Source organism: Entelurus aequoreus, linkage group LG18 (assembly GCF_033978785.1).
Source record: "Entelurus aequoreus isolate RoL-2023_Sb linkage group LG18, RoL_Eaeq_v1.1, whole genome shotgun sequence".
In the NCBI taxonomy this organism is placed as follows: domain Eukaryota; kingdom Metazoa; phylum Chordata; class Actinopteri; order Syngnathiformes; family Syngnathidae; genus Entelurus; species Entelurus aequoreus.
Genome location: NC_084748.1, coordinates 46,394,638 through 46,416,183, shown reverse-complemented (window position 1 = coordinate 46,416,183; position 21,546 = coordinate 46,394,638). Strand labels below are relative to the sequence as shown.

Genomic DNA, 21,546 nt, shown 5'->3' with positions numbered 1-21,546 from the left:
AGCAGATGCCTTTATTTACTGTACCTAAACTGCAAAGAGGAATTGAATCGAAGTAGGCAACAATTAGAGAGAGGCTGTGTTAGAATAATTATGTACATATTATCACACAACACTTATGCTTAAGGGCCGTTGCTATAGTTATTATCAATTGTGCTGAAGTTGTGTTTTTCTATCTGTGCAAAGCTGGCAATCCAAAAGATTGCAAGTCGTCTCGTGTCAGTGTTTGTGTCCAGACTCTGCCTGCCGACTGCCAAGGCCGAACATCGAGTACCGTGACACAGACAGAGCAGAGACAAGGCGATATCACGAGTGTCAGCACATTTGGCATTTCTTGAATAGTCATATATTGTGTCTAACTGGGGTTGCAGCTTCAGTGATGTAACCAGGGACCTCCCAAATAAATAGAGGAAGCATGTGGGCTGGACTTTAGAGCGTAGTTTGGATCTTTAACTAGAGTACAGGCCAAAAAAACGTCTCTCTTCAATTGAGCAAAATGTCTTTGCATGATTCCTTGCTTCTTGTCTGTTTAATAGATGTCATCAGTGTTTGAACCTGACAGGCTGTTATTAAACTCGTTGTATAAAGCGGGTGTCCAAACTGCGGACCGGGGCCATTTGTGGCACACATCCAAGTTTTTAAAGGCCCCCTGCCACACATTGTAAAAATACCTCTACAAAAAACAAATAAATGTAAAATAAAAGGGTAAATAGGTGTAAAGTGACGGGAAAACAATGAAAACTAGGTAGTATTTTTTTTGTAAGCCAATACCGATACAGATGACTCCATGCTTCTCAAGAACGATACTGATAACCGATTTACATATTTTTTTCAATTTACTTTAAATGTAGTTTGTGCACACCTTTGGATTCAGGGCAGCTTCTTTAGCGGCAGGCATCGGTGTAAGCGTTGAAATGTTTTCGTGTGGCGTATAAGGTATGATGCGATACGGACCCCGGGAAGACTGGCCTGGCGTTTGTGCGTCGGCGAATGGGGATCCTCAATAAACAATAAACAATAATAGGATAGGATAGGACTTTATTGTCATAGCACAAGTGCATCGAAACTATGTTTTCAGCCCAAACCCGTTCAAGATTAGACAAACAAACAGTGTACAGGGTTACAGAACGGGAACGCTGATGGGTCGCCAAAGGCGCCCCCGTAAAAGATGGGAAAAAGGTAAAACGCTGGGTAAGAAGATGAGTAAAAAAATACAATCTAGACTGGGCTCCTAAGGGGGCCCAGTCTGGAGTGGGGAAAAACCTCCATGCCACGCACACATAAACATGTTACATATAATCACGACAACTCGCAACAGAGGGCGGGGGAGGGGAGTTGGGGCCCTGGAGGTCGACTGCTGCTATAAATCACTGCCAGCCGTCCATCACCCCGAAGGGGAATCAAGCAGTGGTGAAGGCATGGGGCGGTGGTGAGTGTGTTAAGATTAAAGATTAAAGTAGCAATGATTGTCACACACACACTAGATGTGGTGAAATTTGTCCTCTGCATTTGTCCCATCCCCTTGGGGAGCAGTGGGCAGCAGCGGCGCCGCGCCCGGGAATCATTTTGGTGATTTAACCCCCAACTCCAACCCTTTGTTGCTGAGTGCCAAGCAGGGAGGTCATGGGTCCCATTTTTATACTCCAACCTAACCGATCTCAGGGCGGACACTCTAACCACTAGTGTGTGTGTATATGCCCATTGTCTTGGGTGTGTTGATGTAGTGTCCATAGGCCCGGGGCGGTTCTGCATGCAAGCAAAAGTTCGACTCCAGGTGTCGTTGAAGTGTAATGGGTGTTTTTTTTCCCCTCCTCCCGAAAGGTTTGGTGCAAATATCACATGGAATGTCTTCCTCACAAACGGTGAAGTAGACTCAAATGACGGACGCCATGTTTGTTTACAAAAAGCTCCGGGGGAAGATCAGGAGTGGGAGCGTTTGATTTGCTCGCCTTAAGGCAATTTCGCCTCATTGGAGTGTTTTTCTTATATCGGTTAAAGGAGATATTTTTTATACAACAACTTCATTTTGTAATACTGAGTGAAGTATATATATATATATATATATATATATATATATATATATATATATATATATATATATATATATATATATATAATGTATATATATATATATATATATATATAATGTGTATATATATATATATATATATATATACTGTATATATATATATATATATATATATATATATATATATATATATATATATATATATATATATATATATATATATATATATATATATATATACAGTATATATATATATATACAGTATATATATATATATATATATATATATATATTTGTGCATATGTATTTGGTCAACTTAGAACTGAAAGCATTGCTAGGACAACCCAGCAAAAAGATGCTTGTTTGCTCCCAGCAATTTTAAAGATTATTATGCTGAATTTACCACCTAAACAGGGAGCAAAAGACCCATGCTGAAAGATACAACCATCCCATCAGTCGGCATCCTAGTGAGACTGTTTTGTTATGTTTGTATTTTGTGGCGCAATACTGTTAAATAGGGCAATCCCCTTTTTCCGACATTACCTTTCTCGCAGTTGTTTTTTACTATTTAAAAATGCACAGCCAGAGAAAGATGTGTTTTTGTCCCATAAGGGATTGTGGATGATGAGCAAAAATTCCGCAAAAAAACTGTAGTTCCCCAAACACAAAAGAGAAATCCTGGCTTCTTACCATTGGTGGAGAGGAGAAAATGTGCGGCATTCTGCTGTGGCAGCCATCGAATCTTGTTGATTTTCTCTTCGATCTCCAGACTCTTTAGATAGTCAAAGTCCGGCTCGTGACTCTGGAAGGTGCTGTAGACGTTGTACTCTCCAGAGTCCCCTGTCTCCCCCACCTCCTCGGACTGCCCTTTAGACTGGCACATAGTGAAAGAAGAGCTCCGTTGAGGTTTTCAGATGCTAACCGTAATGGTATTTGTCTGGTTTTGTGTGGGACTGACCTCAGTTTCTCTCTGGAAGATGACCACACGGCCACCTTTATCCCCCGTGGCCAGCAGGTCTCCTGTCTGGTTGAATTCCACCGTGGAGATAACATCAGCTTGGAAAAGAACGTAACAGAGGTCAGTAAACGCAATAAAATGTACAATAACAGACAATGCAAACATGTACAAAGTGTGGACAGGAAGGATGAATTGAAGCCACCTACACGAAGGTTGATAAACCATCCATGAACAGAGAAGGTGGTCTGCGACATCACCCATCTCACCCATACAACACTGTCCTTTTAACCATTCCTAAAAGACTGCAATTTAACCTCCAACACACACCAGGAGTTAGAAACGTTCTGGTTACAGATGCTTATTTGGTACCGTTGTTTACAACTGATAACGTGGGTGATTTCGACTGATTTTGGGCTGCTAGTGGTCGTTCCACAGTGATTGTTGTCTGACCAATCTAAGTCGAAGACTAGATTGGACTAATCTAAATTGAAGACTAGTTCTTACCAAGCTAAGTGGAAAACTAGATGTGACCAATCAAAGTCAAAGACTAGATCTGACCAATCTCAGTCGAAGACGAGATCTGACCAATCTAAGTCGAAGACTAGATTGGACTAATCTAAATCGAGGACTAGTTCCGACCAATCTAAGTGGAAAACTAGATGTGACCAATCAAAGTCAAAGACTAGATCTGACCAATCTAGACTAGACTACATCTGACTAATATACGTCAAAGACTAGATCTGACCAATCTAAGTTAAAGACTAGATCTGACCAATCTAAGTCTAAGACTAGAGCTGACCAATCTAAATCAAGACTAGACTACATCTGACCTATCTAAGCCTAAAACTAGACTACATCTGACCAATCTAAGTGTAAGACTAATTCTGACCAATCTAAGTCTAAGAATAGACTAGATATATTTTTATCTCAGTCTTAGACTAGAGCTGAATAATATACAGTAAGTCAAAAACTAGATCTGACCAATTTAAGTCATGACTAGACTAGATATCTTTCATCTCAGTCTTAGACTAGAGCTGAACAATATAAATCGAAGACTAGATCCAACCAATGTACGTCAAAGACTAGTTCTGACCAATGTAAGTCAAAGACTAGATCTGACCAATCTAAGTCTAAGACTAGAGTTGACCAATCTAAGTCAAGACTGGACTACATCTGAGTAATCTATGTTAAAGACTAGATCTGACCAATCTAAGTCTAAGACTAGAGCTGACCAATCAAAATCAAGACTAGACTACATCTGACCAATCTAAGCCTAAAACTTGACTACATCTGACCAATCTAAGTCTAAGACTACATCTGACCAATCTAAGTCTAAGAATAGACTAGATATCTTTTCATCTCAGTCTTAGACTAGAGCTGAACAATATAAGTCAAAAACTAGATCTGACCAATTTAAATCATGATTAGACTAGATATCTTTCATCTCAGTCTTAGACTAGAGCTGAACCATATAAATCGAAGACTAGATCTAACCAATGTACGTCAAAGACTAGATCTGACCAATCTAAGTCTAAGACTAGAGTTGGCCAATCTAAGTCAAGACTAGACTACATCTGACTAATCTATGTTAAAGACTAGATCTGACCAATCTAAGTCTAAGACTAGTGCTGACCAATCTAAATCAAGACTAGACTACATCTGACCAATCTAAGCCTAAAACTTGACTACATCTGACCAATCTAAGTCTAAGACTACATCTGACCAATCTAAGTCTAAGAATAGACCAGATATCTTTTCATCTCAGTCTTAGACTAGAGCTGAACAATATAAGTCAAAAACTAGATCTGACCAATTTAAATCATGGTTAGACTAGATATCTTTCATCTCAGTCTTAGACTAGAGCTGAACAATATAAATCGAAGACTAGATCTGACCAATGTACGTCAAAGACAAGTTCTGACCAATCTAAGTCAAAGACTAGACCTGACCAATCTAAGTCTAAGACTAGAGCTGACCAATCTAAGTCAAGACTAGACTACATCTGACTAATCTACGTTAAAGACTAGATCTGACCAATCTAAGTCTAAGACTAGAGCTGACCAATCTAAGTCAAGACTAGACTACATCTGACCAATCTAAGCCTAAAAGAAGACTACATCTGACCAATCAAAGTCTAAGAATAGACTACATATTTTTAATCTCAGTCTTAGACTAGATCCGACCAATATAAGTCAACAACTAGCTCTGACCAATCTGAGTCTAAGACTAGATCTGACCAATCTAAGTCAAGACTAGACTACATCGACCAATCAAAATCTTAGACTACACTATATCTGAACAATATAAGTTTAAGACCAGATGTGACCAGTCTAAGTCTTAGACTAAATCTGACCAATCAAAGTCTAAGACTAGATCTGACCAATCCAAGTATAAGACTCGATCTGACCAATTTGAGTCTAAGACTAGATCTGACCAATCAAAGTCTAAGACTAGATCTGACCAATCTAAGTCTAAGACTAGATCTCACCAATGAAAGTCTAAGACCATGAACTAATAAAGTCTATACTTGGATGAGAGGCGGGATGTCTTCTAAGACAAACCAAACAGTCCAGTCGACTGAAGGCCCTGAGACTACAAGACCTGAATGAATGAGAAGATCCATAAATAATAATTAATGTTTACCCTCAGATGACCTGCGAGGCCCCCATTGTCATTCCATCAATAATAATGACTTTAAACACATTCAATGAATCGACCTTTCATTTAGTATCTTTCCGCAAAGACGGACGCCAACTCCCGAGTCATAGCAGCATGCAACTCGACACTGTGGACAAGCGACGTCCAGTTCTACCTTCGGTGACATAGTCTCGCAGGAAGGTGTGGTTGATCTTGGGGCTCTCAGCGTCTTCGCCCATCTGAAGCTGAGGGAGGGTGACCCGCCAGCGTGCCCGTCCTGAGGGGAAGGGTCCGATCCGTTCTCTCGCTTCCCGCCCAGTCTCCGCCCATGCTGCTAGGGCCTAGCGGAGGGGCTTGGAACTAGGCATCCTGGGTGACCGGCGGGGAGAGGGAGAAACGGAGAGGTGTGGAAACTGAGGGGGAGAAGTTTACGGATGCAGGGATGAGAAAAGAACAGGAGGAAGTGGGGTGACGGAAGGTGAAATTAATGGTGATGGAGTCTGAAAGAGAAGATGTTTATCATTAGGTATGACCTTTGGGGTAATTAGTCCAGACACATATGGAAGAGGTCTACAGAGCTAAAGACGGAAGGTAGAAATGACAATCCTGCGGACAGGCCCTGAATCCTTAGGCTATAAACCAGAGTACACAAGGGTTTATGGGTTCTGACCAATACATCCAAGGGTGTGGTAGCCTTCTCCGCTTACTTAGTCAGCGCTCACCATCGTCGCCTCGCACGCTCACTTCTCCAACGGTCCTCGACGGAGAGCGACGGAGAACGTGATGTCTTGCCTGTGCTGCAGGAAGGAGGGAGGAAGGGAGGTAAACGGGCCTCAGCACACCTACCAGTTCCTGTGGCGTGTGAAGGTCCTCCGCTGAGGAGGCCGCTCAGAGGACGGGAGAGGACGACACGGGGGGTGGGGGGGGAAAGGTGGCGAGAAGAGGGGAGGCAAAAGGTGGGGGAATGATGAGAAAACGAGAGGAGGATGTGGGTCGACGCTGTTGGAAGCGATCCTGTGTGCAGCATCCACCGTGTCATGGCAGCCTCTCCGGCAGGCGGCCAATCGCAGAGCAGAAGTCTCTGCTGAGCCCGCCCACTGCAGCTGGTGAGGTGGGAGAGGCCAGCAGGGGGAGCAGTTCAGCCCTTAGTGGGAAATCCAGAATCTCATTTTATTTATTTAAAAAAAATACATTCATTTTGGGATTGATAGACCATAACATTTTTAATCAATGCCTTTTAAAATCATAATAATGTCATTAGAATAAACAAGCAGCTCCGGTCTTTTCAGTCGTCTAATATCTGGAAGCTTCCACGGCTCCGTATGGACGAGTAGCCCTTGAGTAGGCATTTTTCTGGGACTGCAGGCGGATCATTTTTCCTCCTCCACATGCACAACACTCCATGGCAGGGGTGTCCAAAGGCTGAAAAATTAAAGCATATAGGGGCCTTTTTGCTATTTTTCATCCTTTTCAAAACCTCAAATGTAATAAGTGTTTTGATTGATTGATTGAGACTTTTATCAGTAGGTTGCACAGTGAAGTACATATTCCGTACAATTGACCACTAAATGGTAACACCCGAATAAGTTTTTCAACTTGTTTAAGTCGGGGTCCACTTAAATTGATTCATGATACAGATATATACTATCATATATACTATCATCATAATACAGTCATCACACAAGATAATCACATTGAATTATTTACATTATTTACAATCGGGGGGGGGGGGGGGGGTAGGATATGGACAGAGCAAGTAGTGGACATAGAGAGAGAGAGAGAGAGAGAGAGAGAGAGAGAGAGAGAGAGAGAGAGAGAGATCAGAAGGCATAAGAAAAAGTATCTGCATTTGATTGTTTACATTTGATTATTAGCAATCCGGGGAGGGTGTTAGTTTAGGGTTGTAGCTGCCTGGAGGTGAACTTTTATTGCGGTTTTGAAGGAGGATAGAGATGCCCTTTCTTTTATACCTGTTGGGAGCGCATTCCACATTGATGTGGCATAGAAAGAAAATGAGTTAAGACCTTTGTTAGTTCGGAATCTGGGTTTAACGTGGTTAGTGGAGCTCCCCCTGGTGTTGTGGTTATGGCGGTCATTTACGTTAAGGAAGTAGTTTGACATGTACTTCGGTATCAGGGAGGTGTAGTGGATTTTATAGACTAGGCTCAGTGCAAGTTGTTTAACTCTGTCCTCCACCTTGAGCCAGCCCACTTTGGAGAAGTGGGTAGGAGTGAGGTGGGATCTGGGGTGGAGGTCTAGAAGTAACCTGAATAGCTTGTTCTGGGATGTTTGGAGTTTGTTAAATGTCCCGGTGGCCCAAAAGTCATTAAAGTGTTAAAAAATAACTTTATTATTAACATTTAAATTTCTATAGATCAACTTCACATCTATCCGTTGCTGTAAAGTGTTTTAAACTTTTTTGTGTTTTATTCCCTAGTTTATTTCCAAAGAAAACCCAGTTTTTTAATGGCAGAAACACAAAATATGCAATATTTTCCCCAAAATATTTTATAAACTAAAAAATCTGATGTGAAGTAAATGGAGCCTTAAATAGGTAAATAATTCATAACATTGACTTTGATTCATTATTATTTTTTGACCGATGAGTTATAAAACAAAAATATCACTAAAATTCTCATGGATCCACAATGGCCCCACTCATGAAAGTGATCAAAAAAAGTCATACATTTTTTTATTTTTTTTTTACTTTCCACACTTAAGTCTCTACATCAACTTCCGATCTATCCGTACATTATAACTTTTTAATGTTTTTTTAAATGTTTTTTTTTTAATTATTTGTTTGTTCCATGTCCTTTTTGGCAAAAACACACCAACTATGCAATATTTTCCCCCAAAAAAAATATTTCATAGTGGAATATTTGATGTGAAGTAAATGGCGCATTAAATATGTCAATAATTCATAACATTGATTTTGATTTGACTGTGGGAGGAGTAGTCTACAAAAAAAAGGGTGAATATAGGGTTTGGAAAAGTGGGAATTCCTGGAATTTCTTTTTAGGATATGTGGAATATGTTGAAGGTAGAATGGTTTGAATTGGTTGGAAAAATTTGGAAATGGTGGAAGTTTGAAAAATGGCCAAATCATTTTGAATGGGGAGAATGGCCCTAAAAACTGGGAATTCTAGAAAATCCAGGAATTTTTTATTTTTTTTAGAATTGCTGAAAAGGGAGCACAAGTCTGACTGGGAATTCCTGGATTCTTTTTTTTTTATTATTGGAAAATGATAGTTTGACTGGCCAGGATATGTGGAATAAGTTGATGATAGAATAGTTTGAATGTGAAATGTGGAAATGGTGAAAGTTTGAAAAATGGCCAATTCATTTACAATGGGGAGAATGTCCCTAAAAACTGGGAATTCTAGGAAATCTGGGAATATTTTTTTAGAAATGTTTAAAGGGAGCACACAATTCCTGAACAGGCTGAATATTTTGAAGTTGGAACGGTTTGAATTGGATAACAATGTGGGCGTTGTTGAACTTTGAAGAATGTCCCATTGATGTAAATGGAAATGTCATAAAAATTGGGAATTCTGGGAAAAGAGTGATTTTTTTTGGAAAATGGTAAAAAACTTGAATGGTCTGAATGCGTTGAAATGGTTGGGTGTTGGAATTTTCCAGAACGGTCGAGAAATGTTGATGTAGTAACATTTTTAATTGAGAAATTGTATTACGGAATTCCTGGAATTTCGGGAAAAAACACGAATTTTTCCAGTTCAAAAAACTACTTTGTTTTTTTACTATTATATTGATTATATATTTGATTAAGTGGAATGTTTCGACGGTGAAACGGTTGAAGTGGGTTGAAAATTTTGGGAGGAGTAGTCGACAGAAAAAAGCTTGAAAATAGGGTTTGGAAAGCAGAGAATTCCGGGAATTACTGGAATATTTTTTAAATGAGAAAAAATATAGTTTGGTTGTCCAGGATATGTGGAATATGTTGAAGGTAGAATGGTTTGAATAAATTGAAAAATTTGGAAATGGAAGTTTGATAAATGGCCAATTCATTTTGAATGGGGAGAATGTCCCTAAAAACGGGGAATTTCTAGGAAATCCGTTGAATTCCTGAACAGGCTGAATATTTTGAAGTTGGAACAGTTAGATGAAAAATGTAGGAGTTGTGGAATTTTTAAAAATGTCCCATTCATGTCAATGGGAATTTCATAAAAATGTAGGAATCCCGGGAAAAGAGGGATTTTTTTTAAAACTTGAATGCTCTGAATGCGTTGGTGTTGGAATTTTTCAAAACGGTCGAGAAATGTTGAAGTAGTAACATTTTTAATTGAGAAATGGTATTACGGAATTCCTTGAAATTAGGGAAAACCGGGAATTTTTCCAGTTCAAAAAACAATTTTGTTTTTTTGTCCTGATTAAGAGGAATGTTTTGACGGTGGGAGGAGTAGTCGACAGAAAAAAAGGGTGAAAATAGGGTTTGGAAAACTGGGAATTCCTGGAATTTTTTTTTTTTAATTGGAAAAATGTCCAGGATATGTGGAATATGTTGAAGGTGGAATGGTTTGAAATAGGTTGAAAAATTTGGAAATGGTGGAAGTTTGAAAAATGGCCAATTCATTTTGAATGGGGAGAATGTCCCTAAAAACTGGGAATTCTAGAAAATCCAGGATTTTTTTTTTAGAATTGTTGAAAAGGGAGCACAAATCTGACTGGGAATTCCTGAATTATTTTTTCTTAAATTGGAAAATGATAGTTTGACTGGCCAGGATATGTGGAATAAGTTGAAGGTAGAATAGTTTTAATCGGAAATGTGAAATGTGGAAATGGGGGAAGTTTGAAAAATGGCCGATTCATTTAGAATAGGGAGAATGTCCCTAAAAACTGAGAATTCTAGGAAATCTGTGAATTCTTTTTTAGAATTGTTGAAAGGGAGCACACAATTCCTGAACAGGCTGAATAATTTGAATTTGGAATGATTTTAATCGGATAAAAATGTGAGAGTTGTTGAACTTTGAAGAATGTCCCATTCATTTCAATGGAAATTTCATAAAAATTTGGAAATTCTGGGAAAAGAGGGATTTTTTTGGGAAAATGGTAAAAAAAAACTTGAATGTTCTGAATGAGTTGAAATAGTTGGGTGTTGGAATTTTTCAGAACGGTCGAGAAATGTTATTACGGAATTCCTGGAATTTCAGGAAAACTGGGGATTTTTCCAGTTAAAAAAAATGTCCTGATTAAGAGGAATGTTTTGACGGTGGAAGGGTAAATGTGGGAGGAGTCGTCGACAGAAAAAAGGGTGAATATAGGGTTTGGAAAACTGGGAATTCCTGGAATTTTTTTTGAAATTGGAAACATGTCCAGAATATGTGGAATATGTTGAAGGTAAAATGGTTTGAATTGGTTGAAAAATGTGGAAATGGTGGAAGTTTGAAACATTTTGAATTGGGAAAAAATGTCCCGAAAAATCTGGAATTCTGGGAAATCTGGGATTTTTTGGAATTTGTCAAGGGAAAGCCCGCGATTTCCTATTAGGCTGAACAGTTTGAAGTTAGAACGGTTTGAATCGGGTGAAAAATGAAAAATCTGGAGAATAATAATAATAATAATAGATGAATTTTGGTGTAGAAAAGCATATGTGTGAATGCTTTGGAGCATTCACACAATTGTATAAATTCAACATATTTATTGTATATTATTAATATATTTATTGTACATTATTAACATATTTATTGTATATTATTAATATATTTATTGTATATTATTAATATACTGAAGCCAGGCGATGACAACTGCATTGACGATTGCATTGTTCGAAAACATGTAGTGACACATTTTGACCTCTTGGGGTCAGTAGTGCAGTTTCCTTTGTAGCGCTGTAGCTGCACATATTTGTAGTAGAAGAAGAACTCGGTGGAGAAGCAGGGGGAAGAACATGACAGGGCGCGCAAAAAGAAAGTCCAAATCTATTCAGGTACGTAACTTGTTCGTTAGCGCGCGTCGTCATTCGCTGAGTGTTGGTCGTGTGGTGGTGTTGTATAGGATTCCGATATCAAATAATTCCGTGTAAAATGCATGCTGGCTGTTGTTGCACAAACATGGCAGCGGCGCACCGCACACTGGCTACGATGCCGCGGAGGATTAGGAAATGTGATAAATAACTAAATATCTTTATTTATACGAAGTGGTTTGTCTCGTGTAAGTGGTATATGAGATGTGAACAAATGTGTGTGCTAGCTTAGTAGCAATATACTTACTTTGTTATAAAGTGATTCGTCAAAAAAAATATTTAAGGTGCTTTTTGATTAAAATTAAAGGGACAAGCGGTAGAAAATGGGTGTGTGTGGGGGGGGGGGTAGTTTCCGCTATTCCCACGTTATTCTGCGTTTTGAGCCGATGAAATTGTGTTGTTAGGAGTCGGGGAAGAGAGAGGCGAAGATAGCTCGTTGTGATGACGTCAAAGCCACGCCCCCATCCGCCGTGTCGCCACAGCAACGCGAGGAGACGCTGCAGCTCTGCAAGCTCCACATGCCGGAGGACCTCTACCACTTCTGGGATCTGTGCAAGGAGCTTTGTCCCGAGAACCCGTGTGGTGAGTTCAGAATATCAGCAAAATTGTGGCTTACAGTTTTTAATATTCACTCATCCACATGTAATATGTAAATACACTCAAATGCATTGTTCAACCATCAGAATCAGAATAGTTTTTATTGCCATTGTTTGAGAACAGGTTCACAAACTAGGAATTTTACCCAACGCAATCGTGCAACATATAACACAGAATAGGTCAGGGGTCACCAACCTTTTTGAAGCCAAGAGCTACTTCTTGGGTACTGATTAATGCGAAGGGCTACCAGTTTGATACACACTTCAATAAATTGCCAGAAATAGCCAATTTGCTCAATTTCCCTTTAACTCTATGTTATTATTAATAATTAATGATATTTACACTTAATTGAATGGTTTAAAAGAGGAGAAAGCACGAAAAAAAATGACAATTAAATTTTGAAACATAGTTTATCTTCAATTTCGACTCTTTAAAATTCAAAATTCAACCGAAAAAAAGAAGAGAAAAACTAGCTAATTCGAATCTTTTTGAAAAAATTAAAAAAATAATTTATGGAACATCATTAGTAATTTTTCCTGATTAAGATTAATTTTAGAATTTTGATGACATGTTTTAAATAGGTTAAAATCCAATCTGCACTTTGTTAGAATATATAACAAATTGGACCAAGCTATATTTCTAACAAAGACAAATCATTATTTCTTCTAGATTTTCCAGAACAAAAATTTTAAAAGAAATTCAAAAGACTTTGAAATAAGATTTAAATTTGATTCTACAGATTTTGTAGATTTGCCAGAATATTTTTTTTGAATTTTAATCACAATAAATTTGAAGAAATATTTCACAAATATTCTTCGTCGAAAAAACAGAAGCTAAAATGAAGAATTAAGTTAAAATGTATTTATTATTCTTTACAATAAACAATACATTTACTTGAACATTGATTTAAATTGTCAGGAAAGAAGAGGAAGGAATTTAAAAGGTAAAAAGGTATATGTGTTTAAAAATCCTAAAATCATTTTTAAGGTTGTATTTTTTCTCTAAAATTGTCATTCTGAAAGTTATAAGAAGCAAAGTAAAAACATAATGAATTTATTTAAACAAGTGAAGACCAAGCCTTTAAAATATTTTCTTGGATTTTCGTATACTATTTGAGTTTTGTCTCTCTTAGAATTAAAAATGTCGGGCAAAGCGAGACCAGCTTGCTAGTAAATAAATACAATTTTAAAAATAGAGGCAGCTCACTGGTAAGTGCTGCTATTTGAGCTATTTTTAGAACAGGCCAGTGGGCTACTCATCTGGTCCTTACGGGCTACCTGGTGCCCGCGGGCACCGCGTTGGTGACCCCTGGAATAGGTTATAACATGAGCTGTAACTGAGCTATCAGATCTTGTTATTGTTCGTGTGCCTGATGGCCGAGGGGGAAAAACTGTTCAGGTGGCGGGAGGTGTGGGTCTGGATGGAGCGTAGTCTCCTGCCTGAGGGGAGAGGGGAGAATAGTTTGTGTCCAGGGTGAGAAGAGTCAGCTGTGATCCGACCCACACGCCTCCTGGTCCTGGAGGAGAACAGGTCCTGGAGGGGTGGGAGTTTGCAGCCAATCACCTTCTCAGCAGCCCGTACCATGCGCTGCAGTCGATGCTTGTCCCGGACTGTGGCGCCGGGGAACCACACGGTGATGGAGGAGGTGAGGACGGACTCGATGATGGCTGAGTAAAACTGCACCAGCATCTCGGTCGGCACCTTCAGTTTCTTCAGCTGCCGCAGGAAGTACATCCTCTGCTGGGCCTTCTTGATGAGGGAGCTGATGGTCGGCTCCCACTTGAGGTCCTGGGTGATGGGGGTGCCCAAGAAACGGATGGAGTCCACAATGGAGACGGGGGTGGGTGAGGGGGGATGGTGGGGCTGTGACTTTCCTGACGTCCATGATCATCTCCACTGTTTTCTGGGCGTTCAGCTCCAGGTTGTTGAGGCTGCACCAGGACGCCAGCTAGTCCACCTCTCTCCTCTTTCCAAAGACTGGCACTTTGCCCTATTATGAGTCCCAGGGGCCACATTTTATGTTGAATTAATGAAATACACCAGGGGCTGTTTAAAAAATGTAGCTGTGGGTTGAAATGACCCACGGGCCGCACTTTGGACACCCCTGTGTTTTTTTGTTTTTTTTATACCTACAATCATATAAATAACTCGAAAATTCCCACGGAAATTTTGATGGGCCTGCTATCTGTGCCCTGGACCTATGGCCGGTGGTCGCCGAAAGCCGCCGTGCTCCGAAGATGGTGCCGACTGTCTGAATCTGAGCGTTTTAGGTGTAACTGTACAAAATGAGCCACAGAGCTAGCCTAAAATGTTAGCACGCTTATATAAAATTGTTAACATTTAGCATGTGTGCTAACATTAGCATGATAACAGTTGGCATGTTGCATATTAAAGTTAAAGTACCAATGATTGTGTGTGTGTGTGTGTGTGTGTGTGTGTGTGTGTGTGTGTGTGTGTGTGTGTGTGTGTGTGTGTGTGTGTGTGTGTGTGTGTGTGTGTGTGTGTGTGTGTGTGTGTGTGTGTGTGTGTGTGTGTGTGACAACGGCAAGCTGAACTGTCCTGTAAGCTCTGCCAACATGCACAGTGCACACTTTGGTGCCCTCACAAACGATCAGAAATAACAAAAATCTTTAAATTTACAAACCACATTGCTGCAATAATAAACATTTTAAGATGTAAAATCCTCTTACAGTACATAAACATTGCCAAAGGTCCTCTCGTGAGCAATGGGAGCAAACCGAGGTGTGGAAGTGTGTTTTTGGAAGAGGTGCCGCCTAAAATGAGTCCACTTTGACATTTATTTTCCAGAAAAGTAATGTTCTCATCACAATTAAAACTGTATTTACTCAGTCTCGTCCATACCAGTAAGCACACAATGGCTGCCAGTGGGACACAAAATGAATGACTGAACATCCTTCCATCCATCATCCATCCATTTTCTACACACAGAGATATTGTTTGCATACAGATGGATTTTTGGCGCAATATAATAGTCTGTAAAACGAAACACTATGTAAGAGCATCACTGTATTCAAAATGTCTTTTCCCAGGTGCTCTGAAGGACACACTGGGTTTGCAGCTGGTTGGTCCTTTTGATATTCTGGCCGGAGCTCACAGGAACTGCAAGAACCCTTCTCCTAACTTCCACCTCCACTGGAGGTATTTCTACGACCCACCAGAGTTCCAGACTATACTGCGGGGCAGCGAGGAGAGCCAGCATCACATCGGCTACTACAGGTAGTCAAACACACACTTTGTTTTCAATGAGTCTCTTAGTGGGTTAACTGAATTGATTCTGGTGCTTTGTTTCCCTAACTTTGTAGCTAGTAGGGATGCAACGATAAACGGTAATATTGATACTAACCTGATGGTTAGTATTACCGTTTTAAATTAAAATGATCGAAATACCGTTATTGATAACTGCGCTTTATTAAATTCACGGACTGACTGGCGCTCGCTGAAATGCTAACATGGAAACAAGACATTAACATCTTTCTCTATTAAGAAAGGACATACCAGTGTTTCCCACACATTCATTTATTTGTGGCGGCCCGCCACAAACGAATTACGTCCGCCACAAATAAAAAATAAAAAAAAACATTTTACATTTTTTTTTGTCCTGTCCAGCTTCTCAGGAAAATCATATAGTTGATGTAGATGCCCATATAGGCTGTTCAGATTTACTTCACAAAAGAGAAGTGTAGGATACTTCTCTTGTTGCCTTATTTGTATTTGACCACTACGGTTTTCTGTTTATTTGTTACTGACTGTGGCAGGACACCTCTGCCTCTGTTTCACTTTATGTTGCTGGTAAATAATATGGTTGTAGTAGTAGGCTAAAGTTACATTATTTAGTATGCACTAATTAAAGGGGCAGAGCTTTAAGATACATTTTAGCTTTTATATTTTATAATATATATTTTTTGTAAGAACTACAATTAATAAATATATTTCAGTGAATAACTTATTGTTCAAATCTGTATATAAATATGTACATAAAGTGTTGTAATTGTATTGTAAAATGGATGCATGGATGGACGTTTAAAACAAAACTGTTATTATTAATTAGTAAGTATACATTTTTTGAGCCTTTTTAGAGAAAATCATATCATTGTAGTAAATTATGCAAATTACTCAATGATGTCATGGTGACCACGCCCAAAGCCACGCCCCCACCGCCACAGGTATCTTGGCAGTTTATGGGAAACACTGCATAACCAATCTAAATTTATAGAAACACTAGGGGTGTAACGGTACGTGTATTTTTGTTGAACCGTTTCGGTACGGGGGTTCCGGTTCGGTTCGGAGGTGTACCGAACGAGTTTCCACACGGACATATGAAGTAGCGTAACGCACGTTGTGTAAACAATGCACACCGAGGCACAACACTCGGCATGCTAGCAGCTAACGGGCTAGGATAGACTGACCGTACGTCCTCTTTTCAGCGGACATGTCCTATTTTGCGGAGCTGTCAGGGCGGAGATTCTTAAATGCCTCAAATGTCCCAATGTACGTTCAGGGTTAAGAAGGGGTTAAAAACAAAACAAATTGTGCGCGCAGCAGCATTGGTGAGGGAGGGGCAGAGACAGCGAGAGAGAGAGAGTTATGATAAACGCGCATGCGTCGCCAGGCTCTGCTTTTTATCCATAGATTTATCACATAGTTTATTATCTATAGCAGGGGTGTCAAAAGTGTGCCCCGGAGGCCATTTGCGGCCCACAGCTAATGTTTTAAAGGCACATTCTAAAAATACTATTAAACTAAACAAAAACATAACAAAAGTGAAATAAAAAAGCTTAAAGGTGAAATGTCATTTAGAAAAAGTTGCAATGTTGACTAATAAAACAAAGCTTTTTTTTATCTTTCAAACTGTCATTGCTCAAAACATAATATTGAATCAAAATCAATGTTATTATGAATTATTGACCTATCCAAGGTTCCCATTACTTCACATCAAATATTCCACTAAGAAAAATATTTTTGGTGGAAGATTTTGCAAATTTGGTAAATAAATAACCCAAAAATGTATATTTTGTTGTTTTCTTACTGTACCGAAAATGAACCGAACCGTGACCTCTAAACCGAGGTACGTACCGAACCGGAATTTTTGTGTACCGTTACACCCCTAATAAACACATTAATGTCTAAACAACCAAAATATTAATTAATGCACATTAAACCTACAAGCTGGGCTGTTTTAGAACAGAGTGGTCGTTCTATACTCGAATGAATACGAGACCGAGGTGTTTTCACGGTGCGTTGAAGGACCGCTGAACAGAGTAGGATGCCACAACGCCCGCCAGAAATAATTAATACCGTATTTTTTTTAACATGGGCCGCACCGGGTTATAAGGCGCACTGCCGATAAGCGGGTCTAGTCAGGTCTATTTTCATACAGAAGGCGCATTGAAGGGGTCATATTAGGATTTTTTTCTACATTTAAGACTTCCTTGTGGTCTACATAACATGTAATGGTGGTTGTTTGGTCAAAATGTTGCATAGATTGTTTTACAGATCATCTTCAAGTCTCTTTTTGACCGTCTCTTCAGGATGGGCCGTTTTGTGGGCGGTGTTATTTACGTGCCTCCACTTCGACAGCGTCGTCTTCCCACTATCTTTGTTATACCGGTAGTTTTAAAGCGCTTCCAAAGCGAGTCTACTGACAGATTTAAGTTGGAGTTGTACAGTATTTTATATTAGAAATGGCAACAGCGTAGGATGAATGCCCCACAACAAGAGGATAAAGAAAAAGGAGCTTATTGACTACCGCGCGGACTACAATGGCGGACGCGCGCACATTTTCGGGCTCATGGAGAGCCCAAATACACATCAGCAGGTATCAATAGGTAAAAGTTGGTTTTGCATAAAAGGTCAAAAACAAAATGCCAGAATGTCTCCTAATAGGTGCCATTTTCTGGTCCTTATACACACACACCATAATAATACTGTATGTTGAAGCACAGTACGTCTGACTACTTTAGTTGTAATGCTCCGTGTCGTATTAAAACATGTTGACAGATTTTGTGTAATGTTAAAAGTTAAAGTACCAATGATTGTCACACACACCTGAGGTGTGGCGAAATTATTCTCTGCATTTGACCCATCACCCTTGATCACCCCCTGGGAGGTGAGGGGAGCAGTGAGCAGCAGCGGTGGCCACGCCCGGGAATTATTTTTGATGATTTAACCCCCAATTCCAACCCTTGATGCTGAGTGCCAAGCAGGGAAGTAATGGCTCCCATTTTTATAGTCTTTGGTATGACTCGGCCGGGGTTTGAACTCGCAACCTACCCATCTCAGGGCGGACACTCTAACCAAAAGGCCACTGAGTCCTATAATTTAGTTCTATAGAACTAGAAATAGTTCTATAATTCTTCTCAATGAAAGTTTTGGTGTTGCTTGCCTACCGGTACTTGTTAGCATCATTTGTTGCACAGGGGGCGTCAACCTGCAGTCCACACGCATCTCTTATGTGTGACTGCCATCTACTGGTCACACTTATCATTAACAAACAAAATTGCTTCGAGGTTGGTAAGCACAACCAGAATTAATATGTACATTAGGCACACCGAGTTATAAGGCGCACTGCCGATTTTTGAGAAAATGAAAGTGCGCCTTATAGTCCGTATAATACGGTAAATAGATATTTGTTATGCACTTTTCATTTAAAGAAATCTTCAAGTGCTACAGTACAAACCAATATTCAAAACAATACAAGCTGAGCCATTAAAACGGATAAAATACTATTGTTATAAGAAACAAAACATGCAAAATAGTGGCTTTTCTAAAAGTATTTCTTTAAAAATAAAAAATAAACGTAGTCAAAAGATTTCAGTGTGTATACATTCAACAATACCCCGATAAAAACGTGATAATTTGGGTCACGATAACAGCAGTGTTTCCCACACATTCATTTATTTGTGGCGGCCCTCCACGAAAGAATTAAGGCCGCCACAAAAAAAAAAATTATTATTATTTTTTTTTAATTTAAAAAAACATTTTTTTTTTCTTTTCTTTTTTTTGTGTGTCCTGTCAAGCTTCTCAGGCAAATCTTATAGTTGATGTAGATGCCCATATCGGCTGTTCAGATTTACTTTACAAAAGAGAAGTGTAGGATCAAGATTTTTGGAGCTCTTTGTTCAGTGGATCAGATGTTTGATGAAGCTCTGTGTCTATCTACCACCACTACTGTTTTCTGTTTATTTGTTACTGACTGTGGCAGGACACCTCTGCCTCTGTTTCACTTTATGTTGCTGGTAAATACGGTTGTAGTAGTAGGCTAAAGTTAAATTATTTAGTATGCACTAATTAAAGGGGCAGAGCTTTAAGAGACATTTTAGCTTTTATATTTTTATAAGATATATTTTTTGTAAGAACCACAATTAATAAATATATTTCAGTGAATAACTTATTGTTCAAATCTGTATATAAATATGTACATAAAGTGTTGTAATTATATTGTAAAATGGATGGATGGATGGACGTTTAAAACAAAACTGTTATTATTAATTAGTAAGTATACATTTTTTTAGCCTTTTTGGAGAAAATCATATCATTGTAGTAAATTATGCAAATTAGTCGATGATGTCATGGTGACCACGCCCATATCCACGCCCCCACCGCCACAGGTATCTTGGCAGTTTATGGGAAACACTGAACAGTTACAATAAATGTTCATAACGTTACATCCCTAGTAGCGCGGAAGTTGTTAAAACAATTTTTTTTTTAAAAAGCTAAGTGAGAGCACCGTGTAGCTGGTTAAGATTGATAAATGTTTCTTTTTTAACTTCTTTTTTTCCAGAGATATTCCAGACTCCCTTCCATCCTTTGTTGGGGAGAATGAAGCCAAGAGTGGCTGCACTATAACACAAATGGGAGACAACGTCTTTGCTGCAGTTCAGTAAGTATTGTTGAAGAAATTGTAGAGGTACCCTGCGTTTTATTTACCTCGGAAACCGGAAGTCAGAGCTGGTACTGAGACTAGTTATGAGCGGTGTTGTATGATAAAACCATTCCTTTCGCTAGTAACGAGTATGCCGTGACCGAGACGTTTGATGTAAAGTGGCACGCTACTTCTGATGTGGTTGTATGTCAACAAGACGGCATCAGAAGCACAGTGTGTTTAATACAGGAAGTAACTTTTTACTAATAAAACCAGCGCCGCACTAAAATGAACCTGATATCAATTAGGAGGCAACATCACACAGCAAACATGTAGTACACATACACTACTACTACGAGGGAATAATGAACAACAAATCAATGCATGAAGTGACAAGCTTGCAATACCTTGTGGACAAGGAAACATTGAAGCACAGTCAATCTCTTCATGACTCGCGCTAACACAATCTAGTGAAAATATTCGACAGAGGTACCGTAACTGCCCGCAAACTGCATGCCTGAGCTACTAAACACAGCTGAGCTAATGCTGCTCTGTTTGGGCACTGATGTCACTTAGCAACAGGCACCTAAAACACACTGGTCTAATAAAACTTCAACTGCAGATGCCAGATATTTGAAGTTTTTTTTTTTTTTAAAGTAGTACATTACGTCCCCTCATAATTATTACATTATTATTCTGTTAGTAATTCAGTTACTTTTTTGGCAAAGTAACTTTAATTCATTTTTTTAATGTAACTTTCCAAACACTGGTTGTGAGCGTTCCTGTTGAGGTCAAATCAAGATGGCCACATCCCCAAAGTCGATTCTCGCCCTTGCCTCGTCTGAAAATAAACAACTTCTGGACTTTTTTCAACCTTCCAACACGGTGGATGAAGAGGAAACACAACCATGGCATTGTTAGCAATGTAGTATGCACCAAGGACATTATGTATGAATAACTGGCTGCTGGTTCCAGACTTGTTGGTCGTCCCTCCCTCCGGTTCAAGGACGCATGCAAGAGAGATCTGAAGGCGTGTAATATTCCCTTAGACAGCTGGGAGATACAGGCGGAGAACCGAAATGTCTGGCGTCAAGCGGTTAGACGGGGTATTGCAGAGGCTGATTTGAGGAGAGGCCAGCTCGCAGAGGAGAAGAGAGACAGGAGGAAACGTACTGCAAATACCATCGCACAGCAGGAGCGGGATGAAGTCTCTACACATGTTTGCACTAAGTGCAACAGGGACTGTCACTCAAAAATTGGCTTGTACAGCCATGCTAGGCGTTGTCAACAAACATGAATGTACCGTATCAACAAAACATCAAGTTAAAATGTGAAAATTATAATTAAATATGTGCATTGTATAATTACAACACTCATTAAAACTGAAAATATATTACTAATAATTGACTAAAATAGGATGACAAAATGATTTAAATTATTAAGTATTTTTAAAATAAATTAAATAA

At 39.2% G+C, this 21,546-nt stretch overlaps 3 protein-coding genes across 3 annotated transcripts in view; 2 read left to right on the top strand and 1 right to left on the bottom strand.

Moving 5' to 3' along the window:
- The window catches only part of wfs1a (Wolfram syndrome 1a (wolframin)), a 63,279-nt gene extending 60,192 nt beyond the window's left edge, over positions 1-3,087 (top strand). The window contains exon 12 of the transcript XR_009821906.1: positions 3,004-3,087. The gene's annotated coding sequence lies outside the window, so the exon portion shown is untranslated. The remainder of the gene's footprint in view (positions 1-3,003) is intronic.
- The window catches only part of ppp2r2ca (protein phosphatase 2, regulatory subunit B, gamma a), a 28,670-nt gene extending 22,148 nt beyond the window's left edge, over positions 1-6,522 (bottom strand). The window contains exons 1-3 of the mRNA XM_062027277.1: positions 5,797-6,522; positions 2,985-3,082; positions 2,717-2,900 (exon numbers count right to left, since the gene is read on the bottom strand). Coding sequence (XP_061883261.1) covers positions 2,717-2,900; positions 2,985-3,082; positions 5,797-5,860 — 346 coding nt within the window. The 5' untranslated portion in view covers positions 5,861-6,522. The remainder of the gene's footprint in view (positions 1-2,716; positions 2,901-2,984; positions 3,083-5,796) is intronic.
- A 4,971-nt stretch (positions 6,523-11,493) lies between these two features.
- The window catches only part of LOC133633625 (histone PARylation factor 1), a 28,446-nt gene continuing 18,393 nt past the window's right edge, over positions 11,494-21,546 (top strand). Inside the window, exons 1-4 of the mRNA XM_062026209.1 lie at positions 11,494-11,565; positions 12,006-12,183; positions 15,249-15,435; positions 20,000-20,098. Coding sequence (XP_061882193.1) covers positions 11,527-11,565; positions 12,006-12,183; positions 15,249-15,435; positions 20,000-20,098 — 503 coding nt within the window. The 5' untranslated portion in view covers positions 11,494-11,526. The remainder of the gene's footprint in view (positions 11,566-12,005; positions 12,184-15,248; positions 15,436-19,999; positions 20,099-21,546) is intronic.